The following is a 14396-nucleotide window of genomic DNA, read 5'->3' on the forward strand; positions in this document are numbered from 1 at the left end:
AGGGCCACATGCCCCACACAAAGCTGCCAGTGACACTTTTCCTTGTTGTCTAAATCTGCATTCCAGAAAGGGGAAACTGTGAAGAAGATGCGTGAAGAGGTGAGTGTGACTTGTCCTGACAGCGTCCTGTACCCCATTTGGGAGGCGGGAGGGTCTGGGCTTCACCTGTCCTGGGGGGCCTGCTCATCCCACCCATGTGCACTGGGATGGAAAGCCTGGCCTGGGCTGAGGAGGGCCACTCTTCCCTCCGACACATGGCATTCAAGAGGGTTAGATGGTGGGGCGCAGGCACCCTTAGGGATGGCTTAGATTCCTTTTGTTAACCAAAGTTTCCCACTAACGGAGACTAGTGGAAAGAGCCCCACTGCTCAGGGCCAGACACTGGGCCCTCTGTGACCTGGAGAGCCCAGGTTGGTACTGCCCAGGTGGCTTTCAGCTACTGCAGCATTTGCTCTGCCCTTGCCCTAGAGTGGTGCCAGGATCAACATCTCAGAGGGAAACTGCCCGGAGAGGATTGTGACGATCACAGGCCCAACGGACGCCATCTTCAAGGCCTTTGCCATGATTGCGTACAAGTTTGAGGAGGTGAGGTGCACCTGTCTGAGCCCTCTGTCAGGCAGGGAAGGGCAGGCTGAGCCAGCTCCTAGGGCACAGGGGCCTGGACACCTAGCACATCCTCCCCTTGCCTCCTCTGCCTCCCAGGTACTCTTCCCAACTCCTGTCCACCTGGTGAGGGGCCAGCATCCCTCCTTTCTCCTGAAGCCAGCCACTCGCAGCACATGTACTTTGGAGAAGCCCACCTCACTCATGGTTGCTCAGACCCTGCCCCTATACATCCAGCCTGACCTCAAAACACACCACACTGATTTCCAGGGCTGCTGCTCACCCCCAGGCTGGGCCACCTGGCCCTGCACCAAGCCCCACTGTCACCACCCTTGTCCTGCTACCCCACCATCACAGCCAGCCTCCCAGGAGAGTCAGTGTGGCTGGGCTCCAATATGGACAGACAGAGCTGGAGACATGGGGTATGTGCTTGCCTGCTAGCAGAAGTGCGTGTGTGTGTGTGTGTGTGTGTGTGTGTGTGTGTGTGTGGCACTGTGAGCTTTTGACAGTGAGTTAGAGCTTAGTGTCTGTGTGTTTCCACTTGTCTTGATCCAGAGACGGGGATTGAGCCAGGAAATTAAACTTCTCTGTCAAAAATGAGGATAGCCAAGTAATGAGGCAGACTTTGTGAAAGTAAACAGGGAGCCCTCTGAGAACAGGCAGCAGTGTCCGTGAAAGTGGCTATGGCGAGGGCTTTGCCACCGTTTCTTGTCATAGGCAGGGCAGGAAAATGTTGCGTTGTAGACTGAGTGTGGGTCCCAGGTGTGCAGCTGGTGGCAGCTGGGGCCTGTGAGCTGGAGGTGACTTCCAACCATCAGAATCCCCATGTGAGTACTTGGGGGTCATATCTGCCTGCTCTGGCTGGTCCTGGGTGGGAGATGAGAAGCTGTGGTCACCAGCCAGGTCCTGACCATTGTGGGCCAAAATGGCAGAAGCTGTGCTCAAGCTCCCTGGGCAGGCTGCTGCAGAGGTACAGGCCAATACCCTCTTGCCACTTGTGGCCTAGCTGTCCCCAGTGTGCAGAGCCGGTGTCTTAGTCTCCCCTTCTGGTCACTCTCGCCGGGGGTCCAGATTTGTTCATGCTCACCTGTGCTGGGAGAGTCATGACCTTTAGCCGCTATGCCATCTCAGCTGTCTGTGATGAGAGTGGTTGCACTGACACACGTGGGACTCTGGAGAGAAACAGCCATGACCACTGTGACAGAAAAAAAAGTGGTGTGTCCCTGAAAGGTGCACTGGGTCCATGTGCCCAGGGCCCAGGCTGCGAGGCTTGGTGAGCCAGTGTTGTTTTCCCTCCAGTGATGTGTGGCTTGTGCCCTTGATCCTCACCCAGCAAGTGTTAGCCATGGTGCAGATGCCACCATGACCAGCCAATAAGAAGGGTGCCAGCAGGTGGTCGGTCTACCCTACCCCTAAGCACTTCTGCCAGGGTCAGTGGTGGGTCCGGCAGTCTTCTCATTGTGTGGTTCCCACAGAGAAGCACTGCTCTGACTGTGCACTGAGCAGGAAGTCAGTTATTCCTCCAGAAGAGCTCCTGAGTGATGAAGGTGGCCTTGTTTTGGGACACAAATCTGAGTCAGAATTCCCAGCCACAGCAATTTGTAGGATCAAGGTCTCTGTGCAGAGAGGTCTCATAACCCTCTTTCCATGAGGTACATGAGCTACCAGTCAGTCTAAGACTAACAGGCCCTGAGATTTCCTGGTTTCAAAGGCAGCAGTGCTGGCAGAGTCACCTGGAGGCCAGGAAAGAACTGTTGCTCGGGACAGAGCTGAACCAAGGCTCTGTTGGCTGGTCACACACGGTCTGCAGTTGTCTCTTCCATTGCTCTGTGAAGGTTGTTGAAGTCAAATTTAGACTAACCAATAGATTTTCTCACTGATCAATAGACGTCTATTTGTATTCCTAGAAGGTAAGGAAACTAGCAAAGTCACAAGCTGACTTATGTAGGGTCCCTTGCCCATGTTTGTGCAAGTGGAAAAACCGTCAGCTGCAATACTCCAGTATCTTAATCGACAACACAGAATTACCAGGCAACAGTTACCATTATTGTTATCCTGGGGCTCTGGCAACCAGTGGCACAGTGGGTGGACGGTAAGATTGAAGACGGTGGTGGGATGTGGCATGATCTAAGGATGACACTGAAAGCAGTATGTTGGTCTAACAGATACCATATAGTGAAAAGAAAAGAGACAGGAGCCATCATCAAGGGTACCAGCCAGGGGCCTGCTGGAAGAGGAGGAGTGTGTGTTGCTCAGCTTCCCGTCCCTGTGACAAGGACCTGAGCTGTCAACTTATAAAGAGAAAAGGCTTATTTTAAAGGGTCAAGGATTGGGCAGAACCATTGCTTTCAGGCTTCTGGTGGGACATGGGCAGCATGTGGCCAACAGTTCACCTAATGGCTGGGACACAAAAAGGAGAAGAGAAGGAGAATGGGGTCCAACAGTTTCCTCAAAAGCACATCCCCAGTAACTTCAAACCTCCCAATAGGCCCTACCTCTTAAAGATTCCACTGCCTCCCTGCAGCATTAAGCTGGGAGTCAAACCTTTAACACAGGGACGTTGGGTGACCTTTGCATTCCAGATGCAAACCATGGGAATTCACACCTGACCCTCAAAGGCTCGTGTTCATCTCACAGTTCAAAGTGCCCCCCACTCCTTAACTGTTCCTTAACTGGCACAGGGTGAAAATTCACATTCTGAAATGAATGAATAGGGGATGATAAGGAAGTATTGGGCCAAAGCAAGACCAAAGCTTAGCAGGGCAAACATTAAGTCCTATAGCTCTAGGTCTGGCATCCTAGGCATAGTCTGGTGGGATGTGGGCCCCAAGGGGCTGGGCAAGCCTGCCCCTGGCTTTCCTGGTGCCGCCCACATAGCCTCTCTCCTGGGCTGGCTCTGCTTCCTGCCTGCAGTTCCCTCCGCAGTGTGTTTCATGCTCCTGGTACCTCTAACGTCCTGGGGGCTTCCTTCCAGCTTGGGCTTCACTCTCACAGTTCCACACAACACCCTGATGCTCGTAGGGACTCCAACCCTGCCACACAGACCTGTCCTCCCAGGCTTTCCTTTGAAATCTTGGTGGCAGCCTCCATAACACCATAATTCCTGTATTCTGCATGCCTGCAAAACCTGCAACAGGGATGATGGAGGTCTGCTGCCAGCCTGAGCTGTGCCTGGCCTGAGGGCCTGGCTAGTTTAGGGAGCCCTAGATGGGAAGGGTTCTCTTTTCAAAAGGCTCTGCCTTGGAAAGTCTTTGAAACAAATTTGCACTTCCTCAACTCTGAGCCGTTGATGACTAGGCCTTGCCCATTCTGAGATGCCCTCCAGGCACCCTTCCTGTTGTCCTAGTGTAAAGCACTTGACTCTTTAAAAATTGTGTTAATCTCTTTAGCAACTGCATCCTCCTTGGCTAAACCTTTGAACAGTCTTCTTTTCTGGATGAACTGCAAGTTTTCCAAATCTTTTTGCTCTGTTTTTGCTCCTACTTACTATAAATTTGGCCAAAAGCGGCCAATAATTCCCTTAATGCTACCTGAATGCTGTTTTGCCTTGAGATTACCAGTATTAGATAAACTAGTCTGTCACCATTAAACTCATACAATAAGTCTCAGGGCATGAACAAAATATAGACAAGTTCTTGTCTAGAATGTAACACAGGTTGGCCATTAGTCCAATTCCCAGTAGAGTTGTCATTTCCATCTGAAGCCTCATCAACCCAATCTTTTCAATCTGAGTTCCTGTCAGCATTCTGGTCAGATCCCCAACCAGAATCAGCCATTAAACTCCCCTTAAAGCATTCTGGTTTTTCTTCAGTCTGATTATTCAAACTTTACAAAACTCCTTCCCTAAACCAATCCCCAAAGATTGTCCACTTCATCAATTATCATCACAACAACAGCCCCACTTCTCAGAACCCATTTTTCTGCTAGTAAGCCTTCCATTACCGTAACAACTACTTGAGAGAAATCAACTTACAAAGAGAAATGGCTTATTTTAGCTCAGAGTTTTGGACGTTTCAGTCTACGATATGCAGAATTTTTGCTTTTAAGCTCCTGGTGGGTTAGGGGAGGTGGGCAGCATGTCGTGGCAGAAGCAAGTGGCATAGCAAAACCAAAGGCACACCCACGGTGACTTTATACTGCCAGTAGGCCCCACCTCGTACAGGCTGAGGACCAAGATTTAACACATGCCCCCTTGGGAGACCTTCCAGATACAAATTATAGCAAATGATTATAAGCAAACAAAAACCAAAACAGAAATGAGAGGGTGTCCTGGAACGACGTCTTAAATGGAGACTGTCCACTGTCAACAACTTTCTATAAAGGGCTTGGTCAGCTTTCTATTTCTGAAGGGTAGCTGTTTCTAGAGACACTCTGACAAACCAGTGTGAGTCCTCCCAGCATGATACTCTGAAAGGTCCCTAAGGGCCCAGTGTGAGTCCCCCCTGGTGTGGCTTTCTAGAGGGTCCCTACACTGTGAGGCCCTGTTTGGAGTGATGGTTTAGGGTTTAGAGAGTCTGTGAGGGCCCAGTGTGAGTCCCCCCTGGTGTGACTTTCTAGAGGTCCACGAGACCCCAGCGTGAGACCCCCTTGGAGTTTTTTCTGGAAGACCCCTGTGGAGCCACTTATGCTGATAGGCCTCTGAGTGGCTTCCTAGGGTCTGTGGACTGCTGAGTTGTGGTCTTGGGTGAAGTTGTGGAGCTCCAGAACCCACAACCTGCAGTCTCTGCTGCGTCTGTGTCCAGCAGTGCCGTAGAAGTCCCCTCCCAGGACGGTTCCAGAGCAGCTGCTCTCTGGCCTTTTGTTAGGAGATAAGCCCTCCTGATGGAAGATCATGAAGAGGGTGTTTGGGAAGCAGCCTTGCCCTGCTGGGTGGGTGGGAGTATGGCTCCCTTACCATACATTGCCATTTCTGCCTGCAGCAGGACAGAGCCTGACATCAGGGTGGAATCCCTGAAGGCCTGGACCCTCCAGTCACCAGTCAATAGTGCCAGAACCCAAGGGAGTGGACTGCATGGCCTAAGGAAGCAGAGACTGTGGAAGTTTTTGTTTAATTTGCTTGTTTTCTTGTTTTTTTGTTGTTGTTTTGCTTGGGTACTGGGATTGAACCCAGGTCCTTGCGCGTGCCAAGCACATGCTGTACCACTGAGCTACATCCCAGTCCTCAAAGTGTTGGTCATTTGAATTGTCACTGGTCTTTCCAGCTTCCCAGAAGATTGGGATAGTATGACAGGGTAAGTTTTCATAATGGTTCCCATCAAGTGGGTGTCCTGAATCATTTATCGTGTTACGTAAAAATGGGCAAACACCAGGTTGGAAACACAAAACCAAGCAGTTTATCACAAGCTATAGCTTTTCAGAAAGGAATGTTGCACACATCCTGAAATAGACAATGCCATAACTGAGACACCTCACTCAGCCCAGGGAGGGAGGAAGCTGGTGAGCCACCCCAAGAGCTCAAGGCCCACAGCCGTGCCTCATTTTCACAGTTCCTCCAGAACTATGTTGTTGACAGGTGACACGTGGCCACAAATGCCCTCACTGTCTCACAGTTTCCTGCCAATGTGGGTTTCACATAGTGGCCAATGTATCTGCTCCTACATGAGTAGTTTCACAGGCAACTCCACTAACATCTGTGTTTGTCATTAGGCACCACCAGCCAGCAACAGTACTGGAGTTCACCTTGGGAAGGGGTCATGCACCTCCTGTCCTTCCTGCCTCTTCAGTATTAGGGACTTGTGCTGGTAGCTCACAGCAGCATCTCTGAATGCGCACACGCACATCCTTGAGGGGTTTAGCTAGAGGTACAGCCTTAGTCTGAGAGGTGTGTCTGGTGTGATGATCTGAGAGCATTTCCCTCAGCTTCTGTGTTCTCCCTGTGTGCAGTCACGGCTCTGGGAAGCAAAGCTGTGTCTGAGCACCCTCTCCTCCTAATATGTTGATGGGGCTCCAGCAGAGGCGAGAGCCCCAAGGTCATGCTCCTCTGAAAGCGTGCCTTCTGTCTGGTGGTTGACAGGTGCTCATGAGTACAAGTCCTGCGTCTGGCTGACCTTGCTGGGTGGAGCCCTGTGTTCTAAGGAGATGAGGCTGGTGATGTTCTTAATCTGCCCTGGCTGCTTCCAAAACCAGGTCCCACAGCTGGGTGGCTTAAACAATAGGCACTGTTTTCTGTTTTGGAGGCTGAAAGCCAAGATCAAAGTATCATGGTGCTTGGTTTGTTCCGAGGCCCCTTCCCTCAGATTGCAGATGGCCACCTTCTCATGGTCCTTTTCTCTGTGGGCACATCCTTGCTGTCTCCCTCTTGTTATCAGGACCCAAGCCTTACTGGGCTAGAGTTCATTCTTAGGACCTCATTGAACCTCATTAGAGACTCCATCTCTAAAGGGTCACAGTGGGGATTAGGGCTTCCTTGGGGGTCCACATCACCCGACTTAATGACCTCCAGCTTCAATTCTGAGGAAATTGGTCAAGTTGCCAACAAGGTCTGCCAAGGCCAAGAGGCAGAAAACAGAATCCTCCCAGGTTTCCTGTCTTCTACACAAGGTAGGAGATCATCTGCATATGACATCAGAACCAAACCACAAGGGAATTGTGGGTTTTACTCTTGAGGACCAGGAAGAGGTGGTGGTTCTTCAGTGCCCCTGGGCCGGCAGTCCAAGCACCTGAGCCCAGTGAAGGTGCACAGATGTGGCTGTCCTGCTCGGCAGACGCACTGGTGAGGGCAGAGCTGAGGCCCACACAAGGAAGCAAGTGACTGTAGGAGCATCTAGGGAGGGTGGTACTCTACCTGGACTGCAGGCTCCAGGGAGACTGCTACCTAGACCTCCACACCCAGCTCCAGGGTCGGGGGGGGGGGGCAGGAAGGAAACTGGTGCTCTTCCCTGATCTGTACCAAGGGGGCTTTCTTTCTAGGATAGGATCCTCCTTCCCCCGTGATGCCTCTGCTCAGTGTCCACAGGTGCTTGTCTGCAGCTGGTGGCAGTGAGGGGGCCGCCTGCCTGTGTGAGCTGCAGGGCCACAAGTTCATTTTGGTCCTGCCTTATTTTGTTCTAGAGCCCTCTTAAATGTTCTGCCAGGTGTTGTGTGTGTTTCCGCTCCAGGATCACAACACACACACACTCCCTGTATCTAATTTCTGTTTTCAAATTAGGTTCGACTCTATTGAGCAGATGGGATGGAGAGGGACTCCTAGGCCCTCACTCCTCAGCCTGACTGCTGTCAGAGCTTGCTTCCAGTCTTCCCAGAACCCAGGGGTCTTTTTCCCTGCGGGCACCGTTCTTCCAGTCATTTCCACTGGAAGTGTTTGGACATGGCTTTTAGGAGACTTTGCCCTGCTACCTTTTCTGACCGTTGGGTTTATTTGTGGGGAGAAGGTCAAGTTGATATTACCTAAGGCAACCCTGAGTCCTGTGCCCTGAGAGTTCCAAATTCCTCTGTTAGTTGTTGATCTTGTCTGGGTTTGGAGAAATCCTTCATCATAGCTCTTAATTCAGCTCCGGTTCAGGTTTAAATTGCCTATGTCACCAGTTTGGTTGGGGGATTCTACAAGTACTCAGCATCAGGGGTCCTAGGAGCATGGTTGGGAAAAGGCAGAGGTGGAGTTGGGGGGGGAGGTGTTGAAAAGATGGGAATCGGGGCAGCAGGTGCTAGAGGGCTAGGAGGGAGGACCTACTGGATGGCATCTGAGGTCTGTCAAATTATTTATTTGCTTTAGCCAAAGAATCTTTCAGTGAAGCAATTTTTAAATCAGAATTTCATTAGGAGACCTATTCACACTGATCCAAAAAATGCTGCTCCACTGGGTATGAGAAACCTTGTCCACTTTTTTTATAAGGTGGTATCCATATATAGGGTTTCACCCAGGGCACTCCACCACTGAGCTACAGCCCAGCCCATTTTTTTTTATTTATTCATTTATTCATTTTTTTTTCAGCTGTAAATGGGCACAGTGCTTTTATTTTATTTATTTTTATGCAGTGCTGAGGATTGAACCCAGTGCCTCACAGGTGCTAGGAAAGTGCTCTATCACTGAGCTACAGCCCCAGCCCCCCATTTTTATTTTTATTTTGAGACAAGGTCTCACCAATTTGATTAGGGTCTTGCTAAGTTGCCTCGCCCAGCTATAACATTCCTCTTGAATGGACCGTTATACTCAAGTCTAGTGTTCCCAGAGTGGTCACCAAAGGCCCGAGTCATGCTTGGTGGAGAGACACCACAAATGGGCAGGTGTGGAACCAGGGCTTCAGGGGGTGAGGTTCAGGAAGAGGAGGCTTAGACAGACTGTGGAAGCTGGCAGCAAGTAGGACTGCAGCCCACATGCCTTCAGCCACCCCAACCCCATCAGTGGAACCAGAGGGACAGTCCCTCCACATCAAATAAGCTCTCAGCACAGACAGTTGAAAGGAGGAGAGCTCCATCTAAAAGCCAGGTGTGTCCATGTGGTTGTTAGTCCAGGATGATAGCAGCTTGTGTTTGGCCCTGAGGCTCCTTGTCATGACCAGCAACACACCGAAACCAGCAGGGGGATGGACGGGCGTGACTCAACCCACCAGGGAGGTAAACAGATGGAACCAGCTGCCAGACCAGGCCCCAGGCTGGGAATGCACAACCCAGGAGCTCCATGCCTGAGAATGGGTCCAGACCCAGAGCCAACTCCGCCATGCTCAACAGACAGGAACAGCAGGCACAGGGCCTCTGGAGAAGCACACCTGGGTGGGAGCTGGGTTCATGTGGAGATGAACAGGCTACCTGGATGGAGCAGCAGAGGCCACATGTGCAGGGCTAGCTATGGCAAGAGGGCTGGCCACCCTTACTTGTGCAGGAGGTCAACTTGTGCTGAGCAAGGGCAGCCTTCGATCCACGTGTCCTGGTAGGGCCGCTGCTGGGAGCAGGGGCTGGGTCACAGAAGCAGAGACTCCTAGTGATGGATTGGAGCAAGTGCATATTTTCCCATGGTCCTGAGTGGGAAGCAGGGCAAGCATGAGGGAAGCTTCAGTCCTTGGCCAAGCACTGCAAAGGCTCTGACTTGACTTCCTGTGCTGAGGACCACAGAGGTTGTGGACCCAGCTCCCCGGGTACCTACAGCCTGGCCCAGGCATTTGTGTTTTGACTCTCTTTCCATCCTTGCTTCTCCCTGTGCCCCAGCTGCTCCCTCTATAAGCAGACTCTCCAGTGCTGGAGTGACTTGCCCACATGTCACAGGGTTTTCACACACACAGAGCTGTGCAACTTCTTGGTGACTTCCTTGTGCAGCCTGCAGGCAGAGAGCCCCTTAGAAGCTGCCTTTCCACTGGCCCTGGCAGGTCTGCTTTAAAGGGACACCTCTCTCCTTGTCCTCATGCACCTCCTGACATGTCACTTTAGAACGATTTAATGTGCTACTTTTCATGACTTAGTATTGTTTTCAAAAGAAGAGAGGCATGAGTTGGTGGGGAGTAAATTGTTATACAAATCATAACTTGGAAAGTGGTGGAGCCCTGTGAGGGACCGTTCCTGAGACGGCTGGGCAAGTGGAGAGCGAGCGCACGTGGGGAGCCCCTCTGGACGTGCTGCACACTGTGGTGGGGCCTGGGTCTCCATAGGTCCTTGCTTCTTCACAACCCAGACACTGGAGGTATCGCCTGCCCCATCAGTTGCCAGCCTGAACCAGAAGCTGGATGTCTCCTTTGTGTCAAAACCACAAGCTGAACATAATGGCTACCCAGGCAGGCCGGCTCCAACCCATCATCACACCTCTGCTGCCCTTTGCCTTCTGACTCATCTCTCTCCTCAGTACGGGGCACCAGACAGCCACTTTCCACCCTACACCTCCAACCCTTGGCAGTCACGCTTGTCATACCCACCCAAGATGGTCTCTGCTCTGCAGTGCTCCCACCTCACACGTCTATCTGTGCAAGCCCTCGTACCCCCAGGCCTTCAGACTTCTTTTTTTTTTTTTTTTTTTGGTACCAGGGATTGAACTCGGGAGCCCTCAACCTTTAAGCACATCCCCAGCCCTATTTTGTATTTTATTTAGAGACAGGGTCTCACTGAGTTGCTTAGCATCTCGTTTTTGCTGAGGTTGGCTTGGAACTAGCGATCCTCCTGCCTCAGCCTCCCAAGCCACTGAGATTACAGGTGTGTGCCACCAAACCCGGCCACAGGTGTCCTTTTGATCTGTGTGCCCTGCCTGAGGTCTTCTGCAGCTTGGAGACCACCCATCCTGTCCTCTGTGTCCCTTCCCCGTCGGGGAGGGATTCATGGGCCCTGCAAGGTGCATGGGGCTGGTGCAGGGCACAGATGCTGTGCACACTCCTCTCAGTATCCCAGTCATGCAGCTGTACTCACTGATGTGGTGCCAACATGCATCTTTTCCTCCCTAGGACATCATCAACTCCATGAGCAACAGCCCTGCTACCAGCAAGCCCCCAGTGACGCTGAGGCTGGTGGTCCCAGCCAGCCAGTGCGGGTCCCTAATTGGCAAAGGCGGCTCCAAGATCAAGGAGATAAGGGAGGTACCAAGACCTTCCCCACCATCTCTCTGCACGTCCCCTATGCAGCCTGCCATCACTGGCACTAGCTGTTGCAGATTCTGATAGCCTGACGCTTACATGCAACAGGGACAGTCAGTCCAATGAACTAATGAAAAGTGGAGCGTGGGGGACCCACACAGTGACCTCGTGTAGGGAGCAGCCCTGCTGGTGGTTAGGAAGGGTCTCCAGTCCCCAGGGAAAGCTGAGCCTCCCCGACATGGGAGGCAGCCACCCACTTGACCCCTCCCCAGGAGGTCCCCAAGCGACCTGGACTCTGGAGGAGATGGGGTTCTGGGTGAGGAGAGAGCAGTCCATTCCTGCAAACTCCATGCCCTCCCAGGGGCATGGCCTCCTGCCTGAGGGCCATGTGCTCCCAGAGGAGACTGCAGAGGCTGGGTGTCCAGGCAGGGGTGGAGGGAGGGGACATAGGGGGCAACACTGTGGTCCTGTGCAGCATGGCCAGCCAGGCCCTGTGTCAAGTGAAGGGCTGTCCGTTGTGTAGACTGCCCTGAGTATCCCCAAGACTCTGGAGATACCACGTATCCTGTGCACAATACCACCCTCCTTTTCTACTGTCCACTTCCAATGTCCCTTTTCTCCAGTCCACAGGTGCCCAAGTCCAGGTGGCCGGGGACATGCTGCCCAACTCCACGGAGCGGGCAGTGACCATTTCAGGGACGCCAGATGCCATTATACAGTGCGTCAAGCAGATCTGTGTGGTCATGCTGGAGGTACAGTCACGTCACCAGCCTACCCTCTCTGCGCTCAGCGCTGGGTTCACTCTGTGTCCTGGCAGAGCCCAGGCACCTCCTTGATGCTGAGGATTCCTACGGTTGGTTGGGGCATGACATGAGGATCTGGAAGTCCCTAGACCCAGCTTCCCAGGCTGCAGTTCCCTGGGGAGGGCAGCTGGGGTCTGCCCTTGCCCCCCAACACCCCCTCTGCCTGGAGCATCAGTGCCACCTTTGTCAGCTCAGAGAGAGCACAGGAAGAAGCACACTTCTCTCACTTTGGAGCTGGACAGCTTTGTCCTGATGAGAGAGTTTGAGGCCAGAGAGAGCCCGCCCTGGAGGGGCTGACCTTGTGGAGGCCAGTGTGGTGGAGGTGAGGGGGGAGGGAGGGTTGCAGTGCCCATCTCAGCAGGGTGGGGCCGGAAGCCTCCGTGTTCCCCAGGTCTGCAGATGGCACCAAGAACTGCCTCTGAGGCCAACAGGGCAGACTCAGGACGAACACACAAAGTGCCCAGCATGGAGATAGAGATGAGGGGACAGAAGGATAAAACAAAGCAGAGGAGTCGCAGCAGACAAGGAGGAAAGAACCCAAGAATCAAATTCCAGTCAAAGCCAAAATGAAGCCAAATTCACGGCACTGTCAGTAGCTGCTTGTCTTTCCTGAAGCGACTGCAGCAAGCCCACCCCAGAAGAAAGGTCCTCCTGCCTCACGGGCGGCTGGCTTCCCCTCCGTCCCCCTCTCGTGGCCAGGCTGTGCGTCCACATCGCACCTGGCTGGGGCTGGGGTCCCCCAGCAGCCATAGCCTTGCTAGACGGCCACCGGCTCTGTCCCTTTTCATATTTGGCTCTGCGCTCCGACTCCGTGTTTCTTTGTTTTTCAGCACTGGAGATTAAACCCAGGGGTGTGCTTCCACTGAGCTACATCCCCAGCCTTTTTATTTTGAGATAGGGTCTCATTGATTTGCCCAGGCTGGCGTCAAACTTGATATCCTCCTGCCTCTGGAGCAGTTGGAATTACAGGCATGCACCACCATACCCAGCCTCAAACCCCATGTTTAATTCTAAAATTTCTCATGATTTTATTTTCATGAGGTATGATATTTTGAGAAGTCTAAAACACTTTTCAAAATATTCTTATTGTGAATTTCCCCCACACGCTGGTCAGGGTTACAGAGTGTTGCTGGTCTGAGTAACTGGAAACCCGAGGCTCACCAAACAGGCCTGCAAGTGGCACCCTCCGAGTGGCAGCCAGTGACCCTGCCTCCTACGTCCCTGGTCAGGGATGGTGCCCAGATCTTAGGACAAAGTGTATGGTCTTGTCAAATTCCTCCAGCTGATTGCCTGCCGGTGGTGGTGGGAAGACACCGGCCCCCTCAGAGGCAGGTAGGGCCATGGGCTGTGGTATGTCGGTGCCCCAGGCTGAGTGTGAGAACCATCTTGTCTCCTCCTGATGGTGTGACATGGGAGACAGGGAAGCTGCAGGTACAAACAGAAGATGGATGTGGGCCTGACAAGACACCCATTCTTCACATCCTGTGGCTGGCAGAAGGTTGGGAGCCGTTCTTCCCAGGAGAGGAGGGTGCATCACCCACAGAAGCAGTGTAGCTGGAAATAAAAGCAAAGGATGGTTTGAGGCCCTCCTTGTCAATCAGAGGACTTTGGGGCTTGCGCATGGGGTATGCCTTGCACTCCTAAAATTGCAAAAGAAAGGGCTGTCCCATGACAGATGAGCCTGCGTGGGGCCTGCAGATAACACAGGTGTCACAACAGTGGGCCACCTGCACTTCTGTGCCCGTCAAGGAAAGGTCTTTGTGCTTGGCCCCTCCTGAGGAACAGCGGCTGCTAGAGAGCCTCTCCTCTGTGGTGAGAAGGGCATCGGGAATTACAGTCATGCAGTACTGCAGGACAGGGCAAGGAGTGGAGCTCTGGGCTGAGAGGCTGAGGAGGTCGGCCAGGGGCAGGGCAGCAGTGGTACAGTACAGAGGTCAACTCTGGCCCTCCAGCATGATTCTTCTACAACCAACCCTGAGTCTGACTACGAAGCCTTGGCCTGAAGCGAGCCCTGGTCTGCATGGAGGCACTTGGAGGCATTTGGTCAGTACCCCACGAACACAGAAGATGGGCCTCCCTATTGCTGGCATCACCCAGACCCAGCCTGGGCCTGCTGACGCCCACTCTGCACCATCCCCACCACAACACTGTCACCCAGCAAGACCTGTGCCACCATGGACACTGCGCCCACCCTGAGGGGTGGGTCCCCCATTGTGTGCTCAAAGGTCACACCCAACAGGCCTGGGGTGCCACTGGCCCTTGAGTGGTCTGTGGCCCCAAAACACCCACAGGGCAGGCTATCCCCAGCCTCCCTGTGCTGCAACAGCCTGTAGCCCTCAGTGCCTCCTGGCCCATCCCTCGGACCTGCTCCCAGGGGACAGGGAGTGGGGCCAGGTAGTGGCTGACCACTCCTGACCAGGTGAAGAGGGCTGGGGAAGGTTATGGTGCTTAAGAATGTCCTTCACCTAAGATAAGAATCCTATACTTTGGACACAGAATATAA

The 14396-nt window shown here is 53.0% G+C and overlaps 1 protein-coding gene across 19 annotated transcripts in view; it reads left to right on the forward strand.

Annotated features, from left to right (window-relative positions):
- The window catches only part of Pcbp3 (poly(rC) binding protein 3), a 224582-nt gene that overhangs the window by 188325 nt on the left and 21861 nt on the right, over positions 1 to 14396 (forward strand). For 18 of the 19 annotated variants that reach the window (XM_078044806.1, XM_078044808.1, XM_078044807.1 and 15 more), the window contains 4 exons: positions 67 to 99; positions 469 to 585; positions 10962 to 11093; positions 11714 to 11842. In XM_078044806.1, coding sequence (XP_077900932.1) covers positions 67 to 99; positions 469 to 585; positions 10962 to 11093; positions 11714 to 11842 — 411 coding nt within the window. The remainder of the gene's footprint in view (positions 1 to 66; positions 100 to 468; positions 586 to 10961; positions 11094 to 11713; positions 11843 to 14396) is intronic. The other variant, XM_078044801.1, reaches the window with a different exon arrangement.

This window comes from Ictidomys tridecemlineatus, chromosome 3 (assembly GCF_052094955.1).
Source record: "Ictidomys tridecemlineatus isolate mIctTri1 chromosome 3, mIctTri1.hap1, whole genome shotgun sequence".
NCBI classification, from domain to species: Eukaryota; Metazoa; Chordata; class Mammalia; order Rodentia; family Sciuridae; genus Ictidomys; species Ictidomys tridecemlineatus.